The sequence below is a fragment of the Ambystoma mexicanum genome, chromosome 14 (genome assembly GCF_040938575.1).
Source record: "Ambystoma mexicanum isolate Mex_15411 chromosome 14, UKY_AmexF1_1, whole genome shotgun sequence".
Lineage (NCBI taxonomy): Eukaryota > Metazoa > Chordata > Amphibia > Caudata > Ambystomatidae > Ambystoma > Ambystoma mexicanum.
The window spans coordinates 133756117-133782584 of record NC_090940.1 but is presented as its reverse complement, the minus strand read 5'-3'; the positions used below and the strand labels follow the sequence as shown (position 1 = coordinate 133782584).

At 44.6% G+C, this 26468-nt stretch overlaps 1 protein-coding gene across 1 annotated transcript in view; it reads right to left on the bottom strand.

The window, feature by feature from the left end:
• The window catches only part of AQR (aquarius intron-binding spliceosomal factor), an 877350-nt gene that overhangs the window by 833689 nt on the left and 17193 nt on the right, over nucleotides 1–26468 (bottom strand). The window contains exons 2-4 of the mRNA XM_069638728.1: nucleotides 15176–15232; nucleotides 14031–14071; nucleotides 4494–4529 (exon numbers count right to left, since the gene is read on the bottom strand). Of these exons, the coding sequence (XP_069494829.1) occupies nucleotides 4494–4529; nucleotides 14031–14071; nucleotides 15176–15232 (134 nt within the window). The remainder of the gene's footprint in view (nucleotides 1–4493; nucleotides 4530–14030; nucleotides 14072–15175; nucleotides 15233–26468) is intronic.

Below are 26468 nucleotides of genomic sequence, written 5' to 3'. Positions count from 1 at the left end.
GTAGCATAGATAATGCACTGTTTGCACTGTGGCTGTTGCTTTTGTAGGGAGCCCTCCAGGGCTAGTCCTCATACCCCCAGTTAATATTAATAGTTAAGTGGCCATTAGGGCGACTTCACCCTCCTGAGCTCGGTGTGCACCAGACGGGGCTAGATGTGGGGGTGCCTGAGATCCAGGGATGGAGCTGGGCAACAGTTGGGGAGGTAGTTGTTGGGGAAGGGATTGGTGGGGGGAGGGGAGGGGGATGCAGAGTTTGGGGGGTATGCAGTTTTTGGGAGTTTGAGTTTCTACGCGAGCCTACAGGGAGTAGCCCTAGTTTTGTATCTGTGTTGCGCAGGCGGACGGGGCTGGCCAAGAGGGAGGGAGTTGGATGCTGAGGAGCCATGGGAGATCTTAAAATAGTGACGTGGAACGTCAGGGGACTTAATAGCTATTTAAAAAGAAACAAGGTCATGATGTATTTGAAAAGACAAAAGATAGATATTGCATTGTTACAAGAGACGCACTTGACACGGGAAAAACTGGAGTTGGTGAAGAGGAAGTGGAGGGGTACAGTAGTGGGGTCTTCGTATTCGGCCTATGCTAGGGGTGTGCTGGTCTGGGTGGCGCAGCATGTCCCATTCCAGCTGCTACAGGAAACGGTGGAAACTGAGGGGCGTTTGGCCATGGTGAGAGGAGTGGTGGAGAATAAAGAGGTGTGCATTGTGAACACGTACGCCCCTAATCAAAACACGGTGGAGTACTTCCGGACTATGTGCACCAGCCTGAGCTAGTGTGGTGATCTGGGGAGGGGATTTTAACTGTGTGCTGAACCCTGCAGCGGACAGGTCGGATGACAATATGGCCAGGCCTGCCCCAGCAGCTAGAGCATTGCAATCGTTGTTAGATGACTTTGGACTGGTGGATGTGTGGAGAACTAAACACCCTCATGATAGGCAGTATTCACATTACTCGGCACCGCCAACAGTTACACACTAGACTTGATTATGTCTTTGCCACGTCCGATGTAATGATAGAGATTGCTCATATAGAATACAAGGCGAGGGTCCTGTCTAATCACTCGCCCCTGGTCGTGGGGTGGCAATACTGCACCCCCAGGGCATGGATACCGACGGGAGGATATGAGAGATGAAATCATTAGTTATTTCGAGGTGAATATAGGCAGTGTGGACTCGGCTGGGACACTGTGGGAGGCCTTCAAGGTGGTGATACGGGGGGTGGCCATCTCTAAATCCAAGGGCTTGCAGGATGGGGTCCTGGCTGATTTACAGAGAGCGGAAGGCGAATTAGAGAGGGAACTACAGCAACGGTGCACGGAACTCTGGGAAAGGCTCTGCAATCAACTACAAAAAGTACGTTGAGAGACAACATGCTGGCGGAGATAAAACGGGCCATCTTTTGGTGTGGCTATATAAAAGTGAAACCCCGAGGCCCCCGATTAGGACAATAACCAGAGAAGATGGGGAGGTGGCAGACACCCAAGAGGGAGTTAACAGGGAATTTGCAGATTACTATAGAGAATTATATGGAGACAGAGGTGGAGGCAGCAGGGAGGAAATGCTGGAAACTCTGCAAGACATTGGATTGCCTAAGATAAGCACAGAAGAAAGAGAGGAACTAGATGCTCCGATTACGTTGGAGGAAATGGAGGAGGCAGCTACCTACTAGTAAGACCCCGGGAGCAGATGGCCTACCTAGTGAATTTTATAAAGCATATGGGGCGGAAGTGCTCCCCCCCGATGTTGGAAATGCTCAACGAGGCGTTTGAGGTGGGACAGTTGCCGGAGTCGCTCAGAGAGGCGGTCATAATACCACTCCCCAAACCTAATAAACCGGGACATAGCTGCGGATCATACAGGCCGTTGTCAATGTTGAACCAGGACAGCAAGATATTAACGGCTGTCCTGGCGAATAGATTGCGGAAAGTAATTGGCAAACTGATACACCCAGACCAAACGGGCTATGTTACGGACAGGAATATTACTCACAACCATAGGCGAACTCCATCGGGTGATCGAATGGGGCTGTGACGATGAATGAGAGATGGCAATCGTGTCCTTGGACGCGGTAAAAGCTTTCGACTCGGTCAGGTGGGCGTGGCTGCTCGCGGCCTTGGGGGGAGTATGGAATGGGACCGGGATACATTAGATGGGCGGAGATGCTGTATAGTGCGCCATTAGCCAGGGTGCGAACAGGGAAAGTGATATCGGAGAGATGGCAACTTAGCAGGGGCACCAGACAGGGGTGCCCCTGGTCCCCGATGCTATACATCGAGCTCTGGAGCCTCTGGCACTGTACCTGAGGCAGCAATACGATGAGATAGGTATCATGGTTGGGGGGGGGGGGGCACCTGATATCTCTGTATGCGGATGACTTGTTATTATATTTGAGATACCCGGAAGAAAACCTTCAGTATATTCTGGAGGTGATGGAAGGGTATGCGAGGTTGTCCGGTATAGCGGTGAATCCCCAAAAATTAAGTATTTTCCCGCTGGGCGGTTACAAAGGGATCCCTGCGGAAAGGTTACCGGTGTTACAGGTGCCGTGGTCTGTGGTATCTTTCCGCTACCTTGGGATAGAGGTGTGCCATCTGGCGGAGGAGGAACACAGGCGTAATACTGAGATGGCCGTTGAGGAAATCCGTAAGGGTATGAGGTTTTGGGAGAAGTTGCCCTTGGCGATGATGGGGCGGGGTGCGATGCTTAAGATGGTGGTTCTGCCTAGGCTCTTGCATTTCTTTAGCAATATCCCGTATATGATTCCTAAGAGGTTTTTTGTCCAATTGAATGGTGTGTGTAGAGACTTTCTGTGGCATGGTACCAGGAACAGAGTAGCGCTCTGGAAGTTGCAGAACTTTCACGTAAAAGGGGGGGGGGGGAAATCAAGCTACCTAATTTTGAGGCCTACTATATAGCAAGTCAATTACAGTTTGTGACCAAATGGCTCTCTGACGACCCGACCAGCGAATTTAGATTGTTTGGGCATGACTGTACCACGTACTACCTGAAAGAAATTATCTGGTTGCCTGAGGCAGAAACTGCGGAGTACCCGAAGATGATGAGGCTTGGGTGGAAAATGTGGCGACGAGCATGTATAATGATGGGGGATCCGCTGCCGTGTTCCCCGCAGGTACCTCTAGTTGCTTTGGTGGGTGGAGATGAGCAACTGAGGGGGATTATTAGAACCTATTGGGAGTCTGTGGGACTGGTAACGTTAGGTGATATATGGCAGGAGGGGTCTATAAGAGAGTTTGAAGGACTTGGAGAGGAGGTGGGATTACATGGGGGCCAATATGTTACATATCACAGGCTGGTGCGGAAGATTCGGATAACGTGGCCTGAGATGGTTCTGGCGGAGGAGCCAGACGCCATTGTGGGGATGATATATGGCACAACTGAGGGAGGGCATGAGCTCTCTAGATTGTATGAAATGGTAATGACTAAGGTTGGGAAAGAATTGACACATTTGAGATTGGATTGGGAAACAGAAGTGGGAGCCCAATGGATGATGGGATGTGGGAGCGGGCCCTGGGATACCATAAGAAAGTACCTAGGAATGCCAGACTGCAGCAAATACAGTCGTATGTGACGCATAGAGCGTATATGACCCCGCTGAGGATATCTAAATTCCGGAATGCAGGGAGACAGGCGTGCCCTAAGTGCGATGAGGAGAATGTGGATATGACACATATGTTTTGGGCGTGCCCAGTGATTGAGGGTTTCTGGAGAGAAGTGGCCCAAAAGCTAGCAGAGAAAGGGGTCACGCTTGCCGTTGACACGGCTTGGGCCTGTCTGTTGGGAGGGTTTCCTAGGCCACGGAAGCTGAAGCATGTTGGGAAATTGAAAGACCTAGCGTACGTGCTTGCAAAGCGAAGGATAGCTATGGGCTGGAAGAAGTGTCATAAGCCACGGGTGGAGGTGTGGTGGAAAGACCTAGAGAAGTGGGCGGAGGCTGAGACGGTGGTGTGGCAGGAAGCAAGTTGCATGACTTGGGAGGAAGAAGTGGGTACCCTGATGGCATGGAAAACATTGATATCTGGCTTATTTGGGACAATGTTAGACCAGAGGAATCTGATGAAAATGACGCCCAGCTATGTGCGGCAGATACTGGATGTGAAGGACAAACAGGCTCGCGAAGGGGGGTGGGAACAGGGGGGCAGTGAACAAAGACCAATGGATGCTAATGTAATAATGGTGGATTGCACTGCGTGTTTTGTTTGAATTGTTGGTTGTATTGAAAAACTAATCAAAAATGTAAAAAAAAAACTTTTACATGGAGGCTTTTTATGAACATGATTATTTAAAATGAGCAGGAAATGATTTTTACTTCAATGACACACCTCATAATTCTGCCACCCCTGCAGCATAACTTGGTCCTGCCTTGCGACAAAATTCCAACGCCCCTGATCAGGAGTTAGTAACCCAAGCACAGGTTAAATGACGGGAACAGTGTTGTCATATGTCATTTTAAGGAAACAATTTCCTCAAGCTTACCTGAATTCAAGGAGCATAATCTTTCGGATAGCAAACCTGAAATGTAAAAAAATGAAATAAAAATTGTCAGAAACAAAGAAACAAAGCTTTTCTGAAACTTTCAAACCATAGCAAATGGTATGGCAGGTAAAAAAAAGAAATGGGGGTAGGGTTCAGCACCCTGTGAGGGGTCAGAAATGCGAAACGGACACGTAGTGAGAGTTCTCACAAGTAGCCATTTCATTAAACAATAAGGGTGAGACAAACGCTTAACGTTCCCTAGCCAAACAAGGTTTTCCTTACCTATCAAACCAAAAGCTAAATGAAAATGACCTAATGTCCAAAGATCTCTCACACTCGTCCATACAACAAAATCAAACACATTATCTAGCTGTTCAAACTTCATAAAATATCACTTAGATTGAAACAGAGAAATTATAAACATAAATCCTTCTGTCCAGGGTTGAATCCCCTTCCCACTTGAAGTATGACACAAAGTTCTGTTCATTCCATATGTTCTTCACTTGGCAATATAATGGTCTTATTCTCAAATAGGATTTCTCACTCTTCAAGGCAATGGTTAAAGTATCCACAAACCGCTGTTTGATAAACCAACACAACTTCTTCATACAACAAGTCAGTATTTAATATTCTCTTTTCTGAAGATCAACCACTCTTCATCACATCACGTTTCTTCTTCATAAGCAACAGTTTTTTTCTGGATGATTTCACCAAAGTTCAAAGCACACCACTGGCTGTACCACTTTCTCTCGACTAGAACCTTCTATATCATTGCAGTATTTCAACTTCTCTTCTTCCTGGTCTACTGTTAGGAAAGATTTCCCTTAGGTGCAATTTTCCCTCCATTTATGGACCTCCCCAGACTTTTTGCTTTTGTTCGGTTTACCTAACCAGACTTTTGTATGTGGAGCACAGCCTTCAGCTGCACTCCTCTGGGCATTTGCTAATTTGTTAAGGGGAAACCGACACGTCATTCAGGCCGTCAGTACTGTGAAACTATGTTTCCCTTAGTCTTTGTCTACGTCGCCATTTCTTGGTAACTTTTTATGTGCCAAGTACATCTCAGTACCGCACATAGGGGTCCTTTTGTGTTATGGCCCTAGTCGCCCTCTAAGGATTTGTTGGTGTTTGTGCAAATGTGCCTAGGCCGAAACCGGTGGCAGCAGTTTACTCTAGAAGTATTTTTACTTCTTTTTGATGGACCATATCACATTTACCGCGTTTGGCCCAAGATTGTGGCCAGTGCCGAAAATGGCTGTGCCATGAACTCTTTTGTTCTGTCCTTTGGCAATTTTGTTGCTTTGCCTTCCCCCAGGTCAAGAGACCCATGTATTTCTTATTCGGGCATCCAGCCGCCCAAGAAAACCGCATGTTTCGCGGGCTCCTGCATGTCACGTGTGCTAGTGCACAGAAAGAGGGTGGAACTGTCACAATCCACACTACTGGTGCCAGAATGACTGGAACCACTGTGGGCCACGATTGGCCCACGAATGGCGTGCATGCAAGAGAGCAGATCCTGCTTACCCTCGTAAAGAGCCTCTTCAAAAGTGTTCCTGGGCCATCCAGCGAGCTGACCAGCCCGAACCCTGGGTATCGAATAGGAGCGCCGCCATCCCGAGTCGATACTCGAGACTCTGGCAATAGCTTACTTGTGGGTCCTGGGCCCTCTCCCGCCAAGCTCCTCTGGGTTGCGATTTTCTGAGAGTGCGCCACGCCACAAGCATTTGCGGTCCCAGCGTCACCCCGCTGTGGTGACGGTCGCTGTAAGTGCTCTAAGACGTGCTGCATTGGAACTGTCTTCCTTTCTTCTTCTTCGAGAGCAGATAACAAAAGTTACTGTCCCGGCCACAGACGATCGTCCCGTCCCGTCCCGCAGCCGCTGAGAGCCAAAGCGACGTGGAACTGCAGGGTTTAAACCTACAAATGACCTGGACTAGACTGGAAAACTTTGGCCCAGACTGTATCGAGAGTCGGTGAGTACTTGCATCACTTACCGCTGGCCCCCTGCCCCCCTGGCACATCCACTTGATTTTACGCCTGAGAATCCCATAAAAGATCCTCACCTTAGCTGGGCTAGTCTGCGCTCCCCAGCTATTCACAAACTCCAAGTCGCTCTGCCTGCAAGGGTAGACCCTCCTCGAATATTAGGGCTTCATTCTTCATCACCTCAACCCCTTTCCTGAACTGCAACAGCTCCTTGAAAAGGACCCGCTTTTGCTCTTACGCACGACCGTGCTTTGCAAAGCACTGCTGTACTTTTGAGCACAAGGCTCCCCACTCCGTGGGGCTGGACTGCATAAGCTAGGGATCGACTTTGAAGAACTGCCTAATGTGATAATTGTGTTTAACTCATCTCTTCAGTTGCAGGTTGCGGTTGTGTTCTCCCCCTTATCCGCATAAGGCTAAACGCATTTTGTATATATGTTACATAGTGAAAAGTGCGTGTGGTAACTGTTCTATTATAACTGTGGCTTATTTGTGTTTAGTTATAAAGGCCTATAATAAATGTATTTTGGATGTACACTTGTCTAAGAGTATTCTGGAGTTTTACTCTGTGTGCTCATTTTGGGCTTCCAATCACTCTCAACCCTCCTGAGACTTAGTCTTGACCGCCTGCCAAGCGAGCATAGATTGGGCTAGTTTTTCCAGAAGGTTCCCCTGTTCCACTAAACTAGGGTGGCTTCCTAAACTTCTGCCCACGAGGACAGAGTTTAGAAATCCATCTTAACATCCACTCGCCTGCCAGGAATAATCACTAAATTCGATGACCTTTTTCGTAATTGTATACTCGTAAAAAAGGCAGTCGTAAAAATGACTGTCAATGAAAGAACATAGAACTCCTGATGTACGCGCCTGCCAGGATAAAACTGCTACAACTATCAATATTTTGTGGTGAGGTTTGCTTCACACTTTCCACACTTCAATCCTCAATGGAAAAGGTTAAATCAACAATTGTTTGCAGATTGTATTTCTCTCCCCCTTGATAAGTGTCACAAGTAGGGCTTCTATTCTGCCTTCTTTGGTTTCCCTTAATTGCCTTTCTTTGGCTTAGGCAATGCTGGTTACGATTTTCTTCTACAAGTGATCTTTGCAAATCACATTCACTTTATCTTTAATTGCCATTCTTTCGTTGAGGCAAAGCGGATTACAATGTTCATCTACACTGTTTAAATATTGTCCCCTTTTGGCTTTGACAAAGGTTGTTGCAGTATTCTTTAACTCGATCTCTCATAAGATGAGTGTTGCACTCAAATTGCTTCAATTCAATAGTTCCGTATTCAAAAGGTTTTGTTTGAGCCAGAGGTCTGTTTCAGAGTGCCTCAGGGTAACCTGACAGAGGCCAAGTCACCAGTCTTTCTGCGCATCTCCACTGGACCCCCTGCTCATGTTTCTTCTGTGAGGTTTGCACAGCGTCAGGTTTGCACAGGCGTCTGACAGCTCTGGTAAGGTTTCCGTTGCTCACGCCTCCTGTAATTGGAGCTAGTTCTGCTCTGCACGCACTCCGGTGAACGCCCCACACCGGAGCAGCACGCAGGGTCAGGAGAGCTTCTCTCCCCTACGGACAGCTGCTATTAGGGTCGCCTCTCGCTGGGCGTCCTCTACAATCAGGTTTCCCGACCTCTGCTACTTCAGCGCAGCGCCCTCCTTTCAACACAGCTACTGCATTTCCTTCTGCCGCCTGCCTCAAATGCTTCCACCTGAAGAGGCTTTGTATTTAAAGTCCTGCTCAGTGTGGGACATCAGAACCACTAGTCTGCAAACTACAGTTCTGCACCTCTGTGACCCTCTTCCTCATCTCAGTACCGAGAGCATTACGGGGCTTGAAGTCCCTAATGTTCTGATTCGTTTTAATTTCATGATTTTCAACTTTACAATATACTATTAATAGGGTATGGTCATGAAGGAAGTTATTTAAAGTATTGTCCCATTCTTCCTGACCTGAATGTCACCTCATTTGACCCTCCCACATAATATTGATCTCAGATTTCTGTATCTCGCAGAAACTTGCATTGGCTCCCTTTTGAGCAGCGAATACATTTTAAGGGCTCTGTTCTGTGTTTAAATGTCTTTCAGGTGAAGCCCCTCTCTATCTTTCTTTGAGAGTGCAAAGAATTCCCTTTAGGCGGACTCTTTGTTCAAACAATAGCATGACGCTATACCAACCGTGTGTCCTAAAAGAAATTGGTGCTTCTGGCTTTAACGCTTGGGCACCAACCATATGGAACTCGCTTCCACTGGATCTCAGACCTGTGCATCAAAAACTCAGTTAAAAAAACAACTAAAAACGCTTCTTTTTGATAGAGGGATAGATTAAATAAGCACATGATCTTTGCTATACCTCATTTGTTTGCATCCGCTTTTAATTTTTTGTTGTTTATCCTGTGAGTGCCCTGATGCCTATGGGCACGTGGTGCAATATTACAGATAGATAAAATACCACCCCAAGGGTCAGGATCAGGTAATTGCTTCCTTTCCCTCGCCACATGAGAAGGGGTCCAGGTCAGGGTTTCTGGGATGATCATCTCTGATTCATCACATCCCACTGTGACACCAATGACAAATGTTACATTCCTCGTAACCAGGTAAACGCATGTGTCCCTTTTTGAAAGAATGTTACCCTACAATTAAGAAAAAGCAGAAGCAACAGTTAACTAAAACATACAGTATCTGCAATGCTTTGTCCAAGAGTCCACTCTGCAAAAACCATAAATTAGAGTAATTTAGAACTGCACTGCTCTTAGAAAGGTTTTGTGGTGCACAGATAACTAAAGCCCCAACCATCATCTAAGCATTCATGATTTTAGGTTGATCTCTAGCCCTAGAGTATTCCAGCGTGATCTGCATTTTATTTGCATTGTATTACTAGCATTACAATAACATGTGGGTACTGAATGAAAGCACTTTCAAAGCAGACATAGAAGGGGTAAGGTTACAGGACTGATTTTTTATATTTTCTACTTCTTGCAAGCATGAGAACCTTACAGGACAAATTGACATATCGGGAACTGCAAAACCCAAAGAGTGATCCATAGCATTATCAGCACTCAGTCCAGTGTTATGGTGTGTACAATGAAGATAACTTAAAGGAAAGTCTTGATTATATTAACGACGCAGAGGAAAGCAGTATCCTTAATCTTTCTTTATTCAAAAAGTTCTAGCAGTGAAATTTTTAGACAATTAACAGCATACAACGGAAAATAATTTCTCATGTTCCCAGGGAAATACAGTAGTGAAATGTGAGTTAACGTGTGACTCTTCTTGCTGCGACCTGGTCCTTCTCCTCTCGAGAACCCTCTCGACTCCTCCCAACTTCTTCTTTCATTGGAGGTATAGCTCCACAACAAATCCTTATCGAACTGAAACTTGACAGAACATATACTGTCGAACTTGAACTTCAGTGTCTACCCAGCGGATCATCAAATTCAAAATCTAAACGCTTAACCTTTGTGTCTTTCAAAACATAAGACATGTTGGGTACAAGCGCAAGGGCTCATTTACACAGTAGGTGTAAATGAGCACACAAAATCAAACACTGCATGATTGCATCCTGATATTGTGCAGAAAGCCTATTTAAAATCCATATACAAAAATTAACATGAGTCCATTATATTCTTTTTTCTTTCAATATGCTCACACCAGTAACATTATATGCACATTCAACCACCATTTATGAAATGTAGGGCCGGAATATGTTTGCCTCCACCTCGAAAAGAAGCAAGACTTTTATGTACATTTCTCTGGAAAACCTTAATTCTATGAAACAAAACTGAATGAAAGCATTATGGCCATTTACAGCTTACTCACCACCACCAACGCTGGCAGTTCAATGGGATGGAAATAAATCTCTAAAAGACCAATTCGCTGGACCAACCTGCAGAAATGCATCCGAAGCCACTATTTTGAGATGGGGATCCAAATGGAAAATAACTGGGTAGCAGAGCCTCGACCCAAACGGGATGCAAGAAAAATGTCTAAAGACAAATAAGTACCCTCAAAATCATTTTAGAGTTTCAAACAGCTAAACATTACCATAGAGATAATCAGAACGAAGTCAATAGGAAAACCGTGTGTGTAGGGAAAATGCAGAAGTCCCAGTTCTACCCCACATGTGTGGATTTGGCAATAACCAATCGCAAGAAAGACCAGGAGAGACCCCAAGGAAGAACTACAGACACAGGTTAGAGTACCAGCAACCCTGAGAGAACATGCACCACAGCAGGCAGAGCCCAAATGGAGACCAATGGGAAAACGCAGTTGAGAACTGCCTTTGAATAAACCTGACCATGGCCCGCAGGTATTGTGAATAACCCACCACTCGAGGGCCTAGAGACAGGTACCGATAGGGTCAGTTCTTGAAAAGTCAGTTCCAAGGAGGCAAACAATACAGTGAGTACAAGACTTCTTTTCCAGGTGCAGTTAATAGGATGTGAAATTCCATGGACTTGAACCCAGACAAAATGAACCCCAACGACAAAAAGGACAAACAAACAGGCTTTCTATGAGTGGGACCCTGAAGCCAGAAGCAAAAGCAGCCGTGAGGAAGACTCTGAAAAGGTGGGAGAATCCAGCAAAGCAGGTTTCAGCAGCTCAAAAAAGAAAGGGGTCGGTCCAACAAGGACTATGGTAGGGAGACTTAGGATGTGCCCGAAGAGCAGATAAGGTAGGATGTTCCAGGCGACAGCACCAACCATCACAAAGGTGGAAGGATCATGGCGGTAAAGTGGAAAGTTTGCAGTAAAATATTCTGAGGCGGATCCATCATGGAACACCTGGCCTGGCACATGAGGGTTGCCAGCAGGAGGACAGTGGGGGCACAGAAAGCATGGTCGGCAGCTAAAACTCCCAACCGGAGATCGGCCTTTGAGACAGGGTCCAGCCAGTATAGCCATATATAGTCCTAGAAATGCAGCAACAGCAAGAAAACAGAGGAAATTCCTCCAGTAGGAAAGTAAGCCTGCTTCTTCTGAAAATTCCAGCAGAATTAAGGCACTCCACCAATTATGCCCAAACACACTTGGGCCGGCCTAAGCCAGCTCACCAATCACACGCTAAAAACAAAGGGTTAAGCAACCAGCCAATCTGGTTGGCCCTAAATCTGCCACTCAAACCAGACCACCCGCATGAGATGTGATGTGGCCTGGCCAGGAAGCAGTATATATACTCAGACAAGATAGGCCAGATCGAATAGGAGGCGGAGTAGCCCTCATCTACAAAGAAAACCTCCAGCTCCGACCTGTCAGCCACCCCTCGACCAACAACTCTGACCTCTTATCGGCCAAACTCACACTGTCACCAAACAGCACCATCAACATTCACCTACTATACCGCCCCCCAGGCAACACCCCAGACTCCCAGGACAACATCATTCATTTCCTTAGCAATAATATCAAAAGCTCCACCAAAACCCTTCTACTAGGAGACCTCAATCTCGGATTCAACGATTCTAAGGACAAAACTGCAGCCACCCTCACCAAGGAACTCAATGACCTGGGCTTCACCCAAAAAGTAGAAAGCCCTACTCACATCAAAGGCCGCATTCTTGACTGGATTGCAGACCATAACTGCCTCTCCACTATCACCTCTATCTCCTCACTGCCCTGGACTGACCACAACTGCATCGAGTTCTCTATTCCCATCAACAAAAACCACAAAACTCCGACCCCTGCACAAGTCAGAAGCTCTAAAAAATCATAAAGGAGAACCTGCGCCCATACCTGAATACCCCCGAGTTAGCTCCCCCATTCACTAATGACCCCAATGTCCTAGCAGACATCTACAAAGATGTCATTTCCAAAGCTATCAATGAAATAGCACCACTCGAATGGAAAAAAGATAAGAAATCCCTACACACCAACCCATGGTTTACTGAAGAACTGCACTCAATGCGATCCCACAAAAGAGCAGCACTAAAAAACTGGCAATCTGACCCCTGCACCAATACCAAAAACAAATTCAATTTAATCTCCCACCAATACAAGATAGCTATCACCAATGCCAAAGCCAATGCCTTCAACACACGAATCTCCAATGCCAAATCGCACTCCAAAGAGATCTTCGCCATTTTTAATGAGCTCATCTCCCCCCCAATACACCGGACGAAATAATCAAAGATGAAGCTTGGTGTACCAGCATTCAAGCTGCCATGCTACACAAAATTGACCTTCTCCAAAAGAAAATCAAAGACCACTGCAAAGCACTTCCTCATCAGACAGGAACTAAACCTACTAACACCCCACCCACCTCATCCAAGCCCACCATACCTGACTTCTCCTTCAGAGATGTCACTAAATCAGAAGTTATTAACCTACAAAAAAATCTCAAACCCTCCCCCTGTAAAGGCGATATTTGCCCACCTAAACTCATCAAAGACTGCGCAGACTGCCTTGCGCCGCTCTTCACTGCATTCATCAACGCGTCCTTTAAAATAGGCATCATCCCAGCCGGCCCCTCCTAAAAAAACCTACTCTCGACCCCTCACAACCAAACAACTACAGACCAATAACCACGGTACCTTTCCTGCTGAAATTACTGGACAAAGCCGCACACTGCCAAATCCAACACTTTCTGGAAACCCACTCCATCCTCGGGACTAGGCAATCAGGCTTCCGGACAGGACATGGCACAGAAACAGCCCTGGTAGATCTGAAGAGTCAGATCACCCAAATCATGGACAAAGGCAAGCCTGCTCTTCTGCTCCTTTTAGATCTCTCAGCTGCTTTCGATCTGGTTGATCACAAGACTCTCACTTCACACTTCACACCTCACCAACTCTGCCAACTTCTCCATAGAAGCAGCCCTCTGGATCACTTCCTTCCTAGAGGGAAGAGCCATGAAAGTCTTCTCGGACATCGCCAACGCCAATCCCACGACAATCCACTGTGGGGTCCCTCAAGGATCCTGCACTGCACCCACACTCTATAACTTGTTCACCAAGCCCCTCTTTGACAAACTTGACTCATACGGCATCACATACACGAACTACGCGGATGACACACGTACTTCTACCCCTTTCAGGATCCTACAACGAAGACGCCAAGGTACTCCACAAAATCTACTCCGTCATTAAGGCATGGATGGCAGTTAATGGCCTCTGCCTCAATGGTGACAAGACGGAAATCATGATATTAGGTCAACAGAACACCCTAGACAAACTCCCTGATGCAAATAAAACCAGAGTTGTTTTTTTTTTTTTGCTTACCACCACTAGTCGGTAGCATTGTCAGGTGCAGCAAGACACAGTTGCTAAAAAAGTGGAACTATACAAAGTCTCTAAAATGCCCCACAGTATCTATCTGTCCACAGGCTTTCCAGCAGTCTGGAAATCACCATCTTATCAAATGCAGTCGGGTCAAGTATAATAAAGGCATTGGATCAATGTAAATTGCATTTCACGATTCTTAAGATTAAAGGAGAGATCAGATCCCAATACGTCAAAAATGCCAGTCTTCAACCCAAAGGTTTGCTAATGTAGAGTTCCTAGAGAAATTATTCTCTTGAACGCAAGCTTGACCAAATTCACTTTCCAGGCACACTTACCTTGACTTGGCTATTTCCTTTTCGTATACTGCTTCAACAACCTGCAATCAGCAAAATAAAAAAAGAATTAATGACAATATCACAACACAGTTCTTGACATTTTCGATAAAATACAAGGTGGCCCATAGAGTATTGCTAATTGACTGCTTCTTTTAAAGCCCCATGTGTGCCGAGGGGCATAGGATACGGCACAAACTTCAAATTACCCCTCGCCTCAAGTTCAGACATTCTATCTTTAAAGGAACCACTAAAGAGAAATTTAGGACCACAAGGGGTTGTCTCATGATTGCTCCATTTCAATTCATAGTGTGTCCATGTTAGAGACATGAAAGCGATTGAAGGAGAACAGCAACTTGAAATGCAGCAGGTATCTAACACTGGGAATCAGAGTGCGTGCCTCACCCACCCTCTGTTTTTCTACAAAATTGGTTCAGAAGTCCCGGGATTTAGAGGCAGCGGTTAGAAGCAGCGGCACCGGCGTCACCATGCCCTACCTAGGAGAGCCACATCATTGGTTTTATCCCCTCCCCACACCAGGAAAAAAATTGTGCTTTTGGAAGGGAGTTGGTTACTGGTTACCTTAAACAGACTACAGCTACCACAATTCCTTGAGACCTATTGAGACAAATTTGAAACACCTGAAAAGACAGCCTCCCTGATGATTGTTAGAGACATGAAAGCTCTCGGAGGAGAACAGCAACTTGAAATGCAGCAGGTATCTAAACACTGATACCAGAGTGCGCGCCTCACCCACCCTCTGTTTTTCTACAAAATTGTGTCACTGAAGGTTTGCGCATTTGTTGTTCGCTATTTTGTGGTTTTTTGGCAGCCAAGAGGAATGTGTGTATCCAGTGAACCACTATAGTTTGAGAAGGTGTTCAGAGTGCACCCATTGAAAACAGACTTGCTGCCTCAGCCAGGAAGATATAATCTTAGGTTTGTAAAAATTCTCACAGAGGATTAAAAAAACTAAAGAAAAAAAAGAAGATAATGCACTGGTCTGTGGACATCAATTAATTAAAGTGTAAAGAACTGTGCTAGCAGAACCTTTCTAAAAATATGAATCCTCATGAAGGGAAATTCTACAGCGTCCCGATATTGTTGCACCAGTTCTGGACACAACAGGCACTGAATAGACTACTAACCTGGCTGTCGAAAGGTAGCTTCTTCTTTACATGAGGGGCCCAGTACTTATTTGCCAGCTGAAAATTAAACAGAACACATTAAGGTCCAAGTCATTTAAAGAATTGAGCAATAATAGCTAGGTTTTAGGGTGAAATAACACATGATGGGTTAGATACCAGAGTTAATAATCACATTACAATTTGTCAATGTGTTCATCAACATAAACAAACATAGCTAAAAGGTGATGCGCAATCTGTCTAGCAGACATGCTTTATGGTATTGCATTGTGTGCAATCAACTGAAATAAGTCTTTCATCTACGCAGTGGCCTACTTCCCCTCCACCCAAGGCTATAAGCCATCTTCCTGAAGGGAATTCAGATTAGACCAGAGAAGAAGCCAGTTGCCGGCTTAAGTAGAAAACTTGAACACCTTAGTTAACCACAAGCATGCATAGCTTCTTCACGCTGACTGTTGTCACATAGACAAAAGGTTGCTCACAGGAGGGGTGCTGGCCTTGGAAAGATTTGCTAGGGGAAGCATAGGTGATGCACCCAACACCTTGCCGTGTGATGTGAGCAAGTCTTTGGCTCGTAGGTAGCCAGGCTTTGAGGCCTTCCGCAATACTTGGTTGCCATATCAATATAACTTGACTATGTTGCCAGGAGCGTGGTTGGGTTGCTTTGTAGCAGCATTGGGCTGCTGGTTAAATGTTTACCACCCTAATGATAAGCAGCATACCAACTACATTTCCACTCTAAAAACAGGCAGACATTTCCAAACAAATAAGGACAGTAAAAATAATCCCAACCAGAATAGAATACCAATGACACATACCAGTCTTACATCTGCTTCCACTCCCCCACCCAATGCATATGTCTGGATCAGTGATATAAATAGGGCAGTGCCACAGAGAGCTCTATTATTACTCTTACATTATTTGTAGATGACCTTTAATTTAACAATGTATTGTATTGCAAAACGAACTATATTTTATCTGGAGCAAAATACTTGCATCAAGAACAAGGTTGATCGTGTGGGCAATGTTTAAGGTTGTGAAATCGTGAAAGATTGATTTGTGCTGGTGCAGAGGTTAGTTGATTTCTCCACGACGTGAACACGCTACGTCCTCCTCCGGTATGAACACCTAGAGGCATGTTGAATTCTTCCAATTTGGTGCTCAAACATGATGCCACAAACATAGCTTTGAATAAGAGACTTTTTTATCCAACGTTTGTACGGCATGGCTTAAATAAACGCAATTAGGACAATTCTTCAACTATGAGATTGTAAAGATTAGATTGACCCTGACTAAGGTGGCCATAAACGGGCCTACACTGAAACTAGTTGATCTCCAGCTCTCCTATGATTCTATTAAGCCTTGATATGAACTTAGCCAGTTTTACACATTGTATTTTCATATGTATGATGGTTGTACCCTCAGGTGTACAATTTGGTTATTCCAATTTACTCCTAAAACACCTAAAAATGTGCACATTGAAAAGTGATGTTGTTTGGTATCACAGTCACTTTATTGCACTTTTGGTGCAATTTTTAACAATTGTATAATAAATATTGTTTAATAAATAAACCAGCTATTAACCACATCCTTTTGAGCATAACATGTATTGTCCTTTTGGATATATAATTGCAATAATGTGAATTTCTTTAGTATTTGCATTCTATATAAACCTTATATGTCCTAATTATTTATTTACCCCAGAGTACATTTTTAGTTTTTGTTCTATTTGCCTATAATACTTGGGTTAAAGTGGGGTTCTAGTGTCGCTGGTTTTTAGGTGCAGAGGTTAGCAGCTACTTGTATTTGTTGAAGGCCCCACCCACAGGCAAGGCACTTAGTCTACCATCAGCCATTTTACTGTAGCAATTCCCCAACCAGCCCGCCTACCAGTCAAACTGCTTGGCTGCCCATGAAATGTAAATCTACGATCAACATGCACAACTTGCTATTATCTACTGAACAAATCTGTGCAAAACAGTCACTGATCAACCCTTGAACCGTCCTTGAGACTTGAATGTTTTCTGTGCCATCTGTGACAGAGGACAAATACATTTCAAAGCATTTTTTAAGTCCCACTTCCCAAAATGTACTAATGCTTAGTTTACAGTGGTAGGCCATGCCACATGCATTTTCAAGTCAAATTCCCCACTACAGCCCCTACGAGTTAATATGTGGAAAGGAAGATAAATTGGATAATTTTTAAAAAAACATACTAAGAGATTTTCTTTGAAGCAAACATAGTACTATTTTCAACATATTTTCCTCACATCATGCAATAAGGTGCATAGCTGTATCAAATCAAGGCATAAAATAAGCAGTGTTGCATAGCAATTTGCTATTCAATTCTGTAGGTTTGCTAATTAAATGGACACTTGTCTAGCAGAGCTAGCTATTTAAGTTATCCTGTTCGATGAAAGCACAGCTCACACAGCTTTCCTCTCTCCCCCCTCTTTTCTTTGTTCAGGGCAAGTTTCAAAGGGGCTAAGGAAGAGAGAGTGCAGCAGTAATCATCTCTTCCACTATTGATTTCCAAAGTTCTGTGTGGGTGTGCTAGGCAAGTTTCTTTTCGTCAAATAATTGCAAACCAGACGAATAGGGGTGATACATTTATTAAGCTAACTATATCATGTATGGCAAAGACCAGTATGTGTAAGCTTTGTTTTATTTTTTAATAGACAGTCATGCAATTCCGTTCCTTAAATGTTTTTGTTGTAACATAATACAGAATTACAGTATTGATACTGTAAAACACTGAATAGACTCCCTTTTTACAGCAATGTTTAGATTACTGTATCTAAATATAGTGTCAACTATGTTTCATTTAGCGGAAAAAACGCATCATATTGATGGGTGAACACTTTAAAATGTACATGATCACACTGCCAAATGGTTTTGATGGCAAACTTATTTCTGTGACCTGTTGGTTGCATCCATCTATGAAACTAGTGCTCAAGACATGAGCTGATCCCATGCTCCTTGACATTCCATCTCATCACCCTGTTGCTTTATACCAGCTACCCTGAAAGTGAGATGGACGCAAACTAAAAGATTGCACTAGTTTGCCCAGTTCTCTGCCTGCTACACCATCCACTCTATTTAGTCTCTTATTTTCTTCCATCTTACATAACTGATACATAAAGCTAGCCAGATGTCGATGCAAAGTAGTGAGAAATAGTTCCATCCAGTTTGTACATCTACGGATCTACTGCAATAACATACACTGCAGTTCGCCTCCAGAGCTCACTTTACTCTTTGATTATAACTGCATTACATATTAGCATCTGTAGGAAATGATAGCGAAAACGTTTACAGATCCTTCTTAACAGATCTATTTATTTGTGTCCACGCATGCAGCTAACCTTTTACATTTTACAGACACTCATCCAGAGCTTGAAAAATCTACTCGCCTACTCGCATAGTCAACGCGAGTACCATTTAGATGGGATGTTTGAAACCTTGAGCATTTACTTTGTTTGAAGTAAAGGTCAATGTGCATGACTGGCCGGTGTAGCAGCAGTGTGCCAATCAAAGTTGGTTTGTGGCAACAGGCACCCTTTTACAGAAAGTGCATTTGCATTTTGTGTCATCCGTTGTCATGGGTTGGTTGGGTGCATTTCTCTTAGGTCAAGTAAGTAAACTAAATTACTCGAGTTGCAGGTCTAATGGAAGTTTAAAGAATGTGCAAGCCTGATTCCTCTCTCTAATCTCTTACTTCAGCGGTACACAAAAATACAGTATTGTTGCTCAATTTATGTCTTGGGTACAAATAACTTTGGTTGCATTACAAATATTAGTACAACATTGCTAATCAAATGGGTTTGCTTATCAAGAACATTTTAATTAGCAAACTCTGCTAAATCAATTGTTGAAAACGAATGTATGCCTTGCAAATGATGAAAAAGGCAAATTAATGTTATTGGTTGTTGCAAGGAAGGAATGGCATCACAAGTATGACACCGACACCAGAGTTACAAGTTTCAAAACCTTTATTCAATTCTTGGGGTTTGGAAAAACTCCTACGTTGCCCTATAGCTTTGATGGGAGTAGTCTCTACTAGCAAATCAAAATGGCCTATACTAACAAAACCTATAGCCTGCCCTATCTCTTATATAAAAAGTGTGTAAAGGGGAATGTGTATGCAATGGAAAGTCAGTGTTATAGTATAAAAGATCAAGGTGGCCGATTCAGCTCTCCTCCCCACGCTGGACAGCACGGAGTAAGGCAGCCCCCTTAAACAGGATGTCACACTCTGGCTCAAGTTATCAAAAAAGGCAGTTCAAAACATGGGTCAAGGCCCGCTTGGCCTTCCACGTTAAAGTCACTTGTTACCAGTTCAACAAAAGTTCACGTAGGTCTCCCTCTGTCGGGCTCGGACCTCTCAAGGCATCAATAGTTCATGTAGGTCCCTGTCAGTGGGGCCGGGACCTTGCAATCCCAACACTTGGAGGAGGTTCCCTTCCCCAAGCTTTATTCACATTTGTTAGGGGTTCCCTTTCCCTTACTGATTTCTTTCTCTTAAAGCAATCACCTCTCAACTTCCCCTTTCTTCAGGGTTAATCTTGACCATTGTGCATTTCAGAGTTCTTTCACTTTGTCGAGACATCAAAATATTTTGCTGAAACTTTCGAGTGGGCTACTTCCTTCCGTCGGACCACTATGCTATTCTGTATCACTGGTTTCACAGTTATCAGTGACTTCAAGTTAATTATTGTTTTTTTTTCTTTCGCGTCTCATCAGCACGCGCACAACCTTCAATTTTTAGATACACTGTTGCGGCTTCAATCTTTACTTGACACAAACCGGCCTTTCATGTCTTTCGTTTACTCACCGGCTGTGTGAATTCCTTTCTTGTCTTTGTGGCTTTAATTCACGAGTCAAGGTTGATACCACGGGTTTGGCCTCGCCTCCACAACTCTGTTGTTCACCCAGGAGGGTCACTGGCATCCTTGAAACACAATGCACTTTTCTTCTTGTCTGGGATTTGGCTTTCTTCGCGTATCCTGCACAGTTTCCCAAAGGCAACCCTCCTGCAGGAATCTTCAGGGTTTCCCTACCTTTCGCTCTAGTCCTTCGATCTGTCATCCTGCTCCAGTGGGTTCGCCTTCGCCCTGGAAGATCTGCTCCTTATCGTGTTCCACCTTGATCAGAGTGTGGCTTTATGTTCCACCTTTTATCCGTGTGGGGGGAGCTAATGGGTATAAGATGTATGTGATTAAGGTCAAGTGCTTGACTTGGCCTGACCTGATTAAAGGGAAATGTCCAATGAGATATGTATGTGTTAGCCTCTTTACTCTCAATCGCCCTCTTCCGCGGCCCGTGTTTGTGTAGAAGGGGCCTGGGGGCAGTTGGGACATTAGAGAATCCTATACAATAGGACGGGGTATGGTCACAGTAAAGGGGGGGGGGGGATACCTCGCCTCAACATCGGTTGCACCACTTCACAAAGATCCCTCACCCAGGTGATCCTCCCGCACTGGTCCACCCCCAGGGTCTGGCTCCAAAGGGGATGACCATGCCCTGGCCATCTGAGAGAGAGATTCCAGAGGATTAGCAAGTGAGACACCCTTTGGTTTCTCACATTGTACAAACCACATAAGAGCATACATAGATCTTTATGTGTCCCACGTCAGTGGTGAAAGCACATCCAACACTGCATTCCAAGGTTTGAAATTGAGGGGAGATGGAAGCTATTTAGCTCCTGCTTCTAGCACATTAGAGCCTTGTTAGCTTGAAATCAACAGATACCGGGAGCTAATTTTGGCTCCTAAGCCAAGTGGTGCTTTCTCCTCTCTCCTGATATGGTTTGAGGGAATTTAGCTCTATTGCACAACCATCAGTGGTGGAAGCAGGTATTGGTAGCAGTTTGGGTGATGGGTGGCCCATGAAGCAGCCGTCAATACTATGGCACCTCATTGTGACACGCTGGGATCTGAAAAGAGACCTGGGGGAGGAGGGACCTAACCTTTAGATCCGCTACTGTACAGAGTAAATAGGTAATACAAACGTAGTCTTTGATTTATAGTCTTTGATTTATAGTCAATAGTACTTTGAATGTAGTGATTTGTAAGACTAACCTTATAGGAAAAGCATAATTGCAAATCAGCTGTTGGCTGAAAAGCCAGGGCTGGATCAAGATGTCAACCATGTCACGGGACCAATTAGCGATTCCTTGATGCCTGTTCGGATTAAGGACCTACTCTTCAGATTGCTCATGTTGTCCATTGTCAAGTGTGAGATACTCCACTAATTCTGGCATCCAGACACATATCACGAGGTGAATCCTCTATATATAGACCTATATACATAAAAAGACAAACAAATCTGGGACCAAGAGAACATCTATCTAAAATAAGGCATTGGAGGAGCCCTGTTTTCTGGGGAGTGAGGAGGGAATGAGGGCTGTGGAAGCGTGTGTGCTGTCTTACCCACACTTTGTTTGAGACATGCTACCTTGGAAGTGCTGTTATGCTGGGTTACATTATAATTTGTTTGGTTAGCTACACTATAGCATGCTTTTGCTGTGTGGTTGCACTTTGCTACCATATGCTATCTTCGCTATGCTGTGGCCTGCTTTGAAATGCTATGCTACGATGTATTTGGTTAAGCTATGTCATGTTGTGTTTAAGGTGCAGGGACACGTTGCGTCGTTGCACATTGTTGATCTGTACGGATCGACGCATTTTGTTTCCAAATGCATTTTTGCCTGAAAAGGTAACTTCGATTTGTGATGTACACCTACTGTGATGGATTGCGGGATACAATTACTATGCCCAAGGGGGGAGCCTTTCCCTGTGAGGCTAGGGAGGTGAGCCCGCTACGCAATACCCTCCCTAGGGGTTGCGGCAAGAGGGACCTTACCAGGAGCAACTACCCGGGGAGAAGAACTCCCGCTCCGATGAGGAACTCCCTTTCCATCTCACTCAAAAGTCTGATAAGACCATACAGTTGACAGAAACCTAGAATCCTCTTACATCTGCTATTTTTATATCTTTGCAGAATATAAATACTTGCCTAATACTGAGACGAGTAAAAGCCCAGGAGTGATAAAGAAGAAGTACATATTAGGTACTGGGACTGGGACGAAGAAACCCAAAGGAGTTATAACGAGTATAACTCTGACACAAAGAAAGGACTGCCACAGAAACTGGGTAAGCCCCAGAGCAGCATCATAAAAATGGGATGGACAAAAGAACGAGAGAGACAGACCTGGGAGTTTCGAACCAAATGGACAAGGGAAGCGCAAGTAAGGCTGAAGAGAAGCCATGGCTGGGATGGGCCTGAGCTGCAGCAAGTAACCGTGAGAGCATACTACCTGACGAAGATCCCAGGAAGAAATCACAAGAGAGAAGTGGTGGCTGGGACAGAAAAAGAGTGGAAACCCCTTCCAATGCCGGCACCAATCGAGAGTACGACACCGAAGCATGTCAGAAGAAGAGGGAGCGAGCACCACAGCTGACCTGACGAATCAGAAAGACTGAGAAGGAGAGTGCCGACCCAGTGATGCAGCCCATTGCAATGCAGGTAATGGGGAGAGCGGGAGACCCGGGGAACAAGGCACAGATAATGAGCGATATAATCATATTCGACATAATAAGAAAAACTGATGTAACAACTCGAGTCAGCCTTCTCGTCCCAGTGAATGGTTAAATCCTAAGAAGAGAGCACTCAGGGGCTCGACCTACTCGTCCCAATTAATAGTCAAATCCTAAGAGGAGTGAGAAGCATTCAGGTACTCAGCCTACTCGTCCCAATGAATGGAAAAATCATAAAATGAGCGAGACTGGTTGCTGGGTAATCCCACACATCCCAGTGAGGAGAAAAGAATGCAGCAGATTGCAATAAGCGATAAAAGAGAAGATGTACAACTCGTGAGACTGCGGTCAGAAAAAGAGAAACTGTCTCCTACAATTGAGAGGAACCAAGTAAAAGAATACCTAGGGGCCAGAGTGCCCAGAGAGAAGAACTTGAGAAAGTCAAGGAGAAATTAACAAAGGGATGTGGAGAAGACCCCTAACTTAGAGAACTCAATGAACTGGTGCAAGAAATAGCTAAGCGCTATCTGAAGATTGTGTACTGAAGATCGTGTACTGAGAAGTACTTCCTTGAAAGCAATCCTAGGCGAAGGGAACCATTCTCCTGGACTATATAGTTCTTTTGTCTTAGTGGTAGGATCGGTAGATTAGCTTTGGATGGAGGAAAAACTTTTTACTTTAGAACCGATGAGGGGCACCCTAGTTGTGTTAGGTTGGGAAACACGTACAGTAGGGAGAGTCAGGCATTTCCTTATTATTTATAATAAACAGTTCTTGAAATTGCAAATCCTGGTCCGTCTCCATCTGACCTACCACACTACCCTTGGGGTTTCGGTGGGAGGCTCTAAAACACGTACACACCCCTCAATCCCACCCCTTTGTTTGGAGTTGCATGTCCTCCGTACAAGCATCCAAACCTAACCTTGTCCCACCCTTGCCCTTTTTCCTTTAATTCTCCCTTCCCGATTGCAATCTTCCACCCAACTTTGAATTGTATGATTTTTAAAAGGGAATTCTGCTAATTTTTTGTTTTTACATTTTATTTACTTTAGTTTGAACTGCGCCCCCCTGCTACTAAACAGGCTGCAGAGCTGAAGCGGCGCGTACGCGGCATGACAGTGATGCACACGGCATGCGCAAAGCACGCACAGCGCACTGCTGTCTCGCCGTCTGGCCGTATGCCGGATGACTGTTTGGCGCTAGTCGCTCAAAGCTCTCCTAAGGAAAACCCCTACAAAAACCTATGCAGTTTGCATGTTACTACTTCAACTTCCATTGTGGTGAGTGCTGCCCATGCACCTAAAGACAAGCAGCATGCGCACCAAACCTTCTCGTCACAGGTCTAACATCTCCTTACTTAAGACAGAGAAAGCCGAGCCCAAAATCACCAACTTCTTCATACCAACAGCAGAAACCACGCTTGATGATATTAATTTAGAAGCCTTCCTCTCCAGATCATTGGACTGCCTGGGAAGCAAACTAACCCAAGCTATCATCACCACATGTTCTACTCCTTCTCCATTGGTCTCTAGTGACGCTGTGCACCCTACTTCCAGGCTCAGTAGAACCGGTTTCTGGCCTTAACATGGCTACCAATGGCCCAAACAGAGTGGTTCCCCTGGAATGTCTAGTGTCCTCCTCTGAGCATGTGGCCCATGTTGAAACCTTGATATTTAATCGTGGTACACCTATGCCAGGGGATCTGGCCAACACCACCATAATATGAACATTGGAGAGGACATGAGAAACAGGAATGTCGATGAGAACACAGACCTTTACCTTAAACAATCTAAAGATTCATCTCCCTGCTAATAACAATGCAATCAATGACAATCTGGTAGCGACACCCCCAACTATGTATATTAAATTCGACTTTGATTGATGGGGGCCAGTTTGCCACACTATCTACAGTGGAAAACTCAGCCTCAGGCAATCAGGTTACTCTCTCCCGCCTTGAATATCTGGCCCTTGATTACCTCCTCACCTCTCTAGTAATATTGTGAGAGGGTCTGCATAAAACCACATCTGAGCATATCTTATTTAAATCCATCATTGACCAAACGGCCCCCAAGAGGCCAATAACTAATGTAGCTTGCATTGTCCCCGAAACAATTAGATCCTTCAAATCCCAACCAGACAGCCCCCAGTCTGAGGTGATTCCCCTAGCCGAGCAAATAGTAATGTAATGGATAATGATGAATTGAAAATGCCGAATGGCTGAAAAGTTTGCCCAAATCACGCATCCGGTGCTGGGGGCTGCGGGGGTGTCCCCTGCACTCTTGCTCACTATATTGTGAGCGGGGGTTGCAGGGGTGTCCCCGGCAGCCGATCCAAAAAAGCCATAAAAACATCACGGAAGTGAAAGGGAACAGGCATCGCAGGGACACAGCAAGTCGGAGGCCGCCGCAAGATAAGTAGGGGGTTGGAGGTGGATGCCAAGTCAGAAATGTTCAGGGGAGAAAAGACCGAAGGTTATTTCGGAAAAATAATCTTTGGTCTTTTCTCCCTCGAACATTTCCGGCATGGTCTTTCAACCATGATCCTATAGAACAAAGGCCCTCCAACAACAACAAAAAATGTAAATCTAAGATCATCGGCACAAAACCAAACAAAACAGATGTGTTATATTCTGATCTGCCTACCCAATAGTAACCCAGTGGTAACTGGCCAGAACACTCCCTCCCAACTTGAAAATGTGGGTGAAGTTGTCAATCTTGAGTTCAAAAAACAATTCCATTATTTTTGTGGGGTTAGATAACTTATTTGTAGCGCTGGAACCAGACAACCAACAGCTGTCGATATGATTACAGAGCCAACCCAAAAGCCAAGTTCAATCTTCTCGCGCTTTCAGCAGTAATTCATTTCTAACTCGCATGACTTGCGAAAGAAACCCTAACCCATTGGCTCCCATTAATCTAACTCAATCTTCCACTACCTATTTCTCTAGTACACATAATAAACGGAATAATCCTAAATCAAAAACCCTCAGAACGCATTGTGATTCGAGGAATAATTCTTGCAATCGGGCAGTTTCCTTCAGCTCTGCCATCAAATATTACTCTTGAGGGCCATTACCTCGTCTGACATAGAATAGGTAGACATTTTAGAAAATACCTGCTTTTCTACTATTCCCGTACACTTTAATTCTGAAACAATTTTGGATTTTATTATGGCGTTTGAAGTGACATTTTATTTTACCAACTTGGCTATGATTGTTCGATTGAATGCAACATACTCCAAATTGCCAACCTGACACTCAAGACTGTGGGGAAACCACACCACTCTTTGACTGATTGCATTAAATTGCGGTCCAACTATGATTCACATGCCATTCGAGACAAATATTATAACATTGCGATAAAAACTTATCATAGTAGCCCCAGAAAGGTGCAAATGTCAAAAGACGATTTACACATAATTGGGATTGGCTCTCTTCCTTCCTTCCCATCAATCTTGAGAAACGACCTGACCTTAGGATTGGGCTACTATCTTAGAATGCACCGAGCCACTCCCAGCGCCTGGAATCAAACTGTGTACTCGCCCCTTCCTACGTCGTTAGCATAATTGCTCTCCAAGAAACTTGGTTAACAAAGGACATTATTATTGAGGGTAGATGTACTATCCAGAACGTAGCAACTAAAGGCCCTAAGTGGGGATTAATAATCAGAGCCAAAGATTCCTTTCTACTAAATAAATTGCCTATAGACACAACATATTTTGGCTGGTACACTCATTAGAAAAGCTCACGAGACATGTAATTA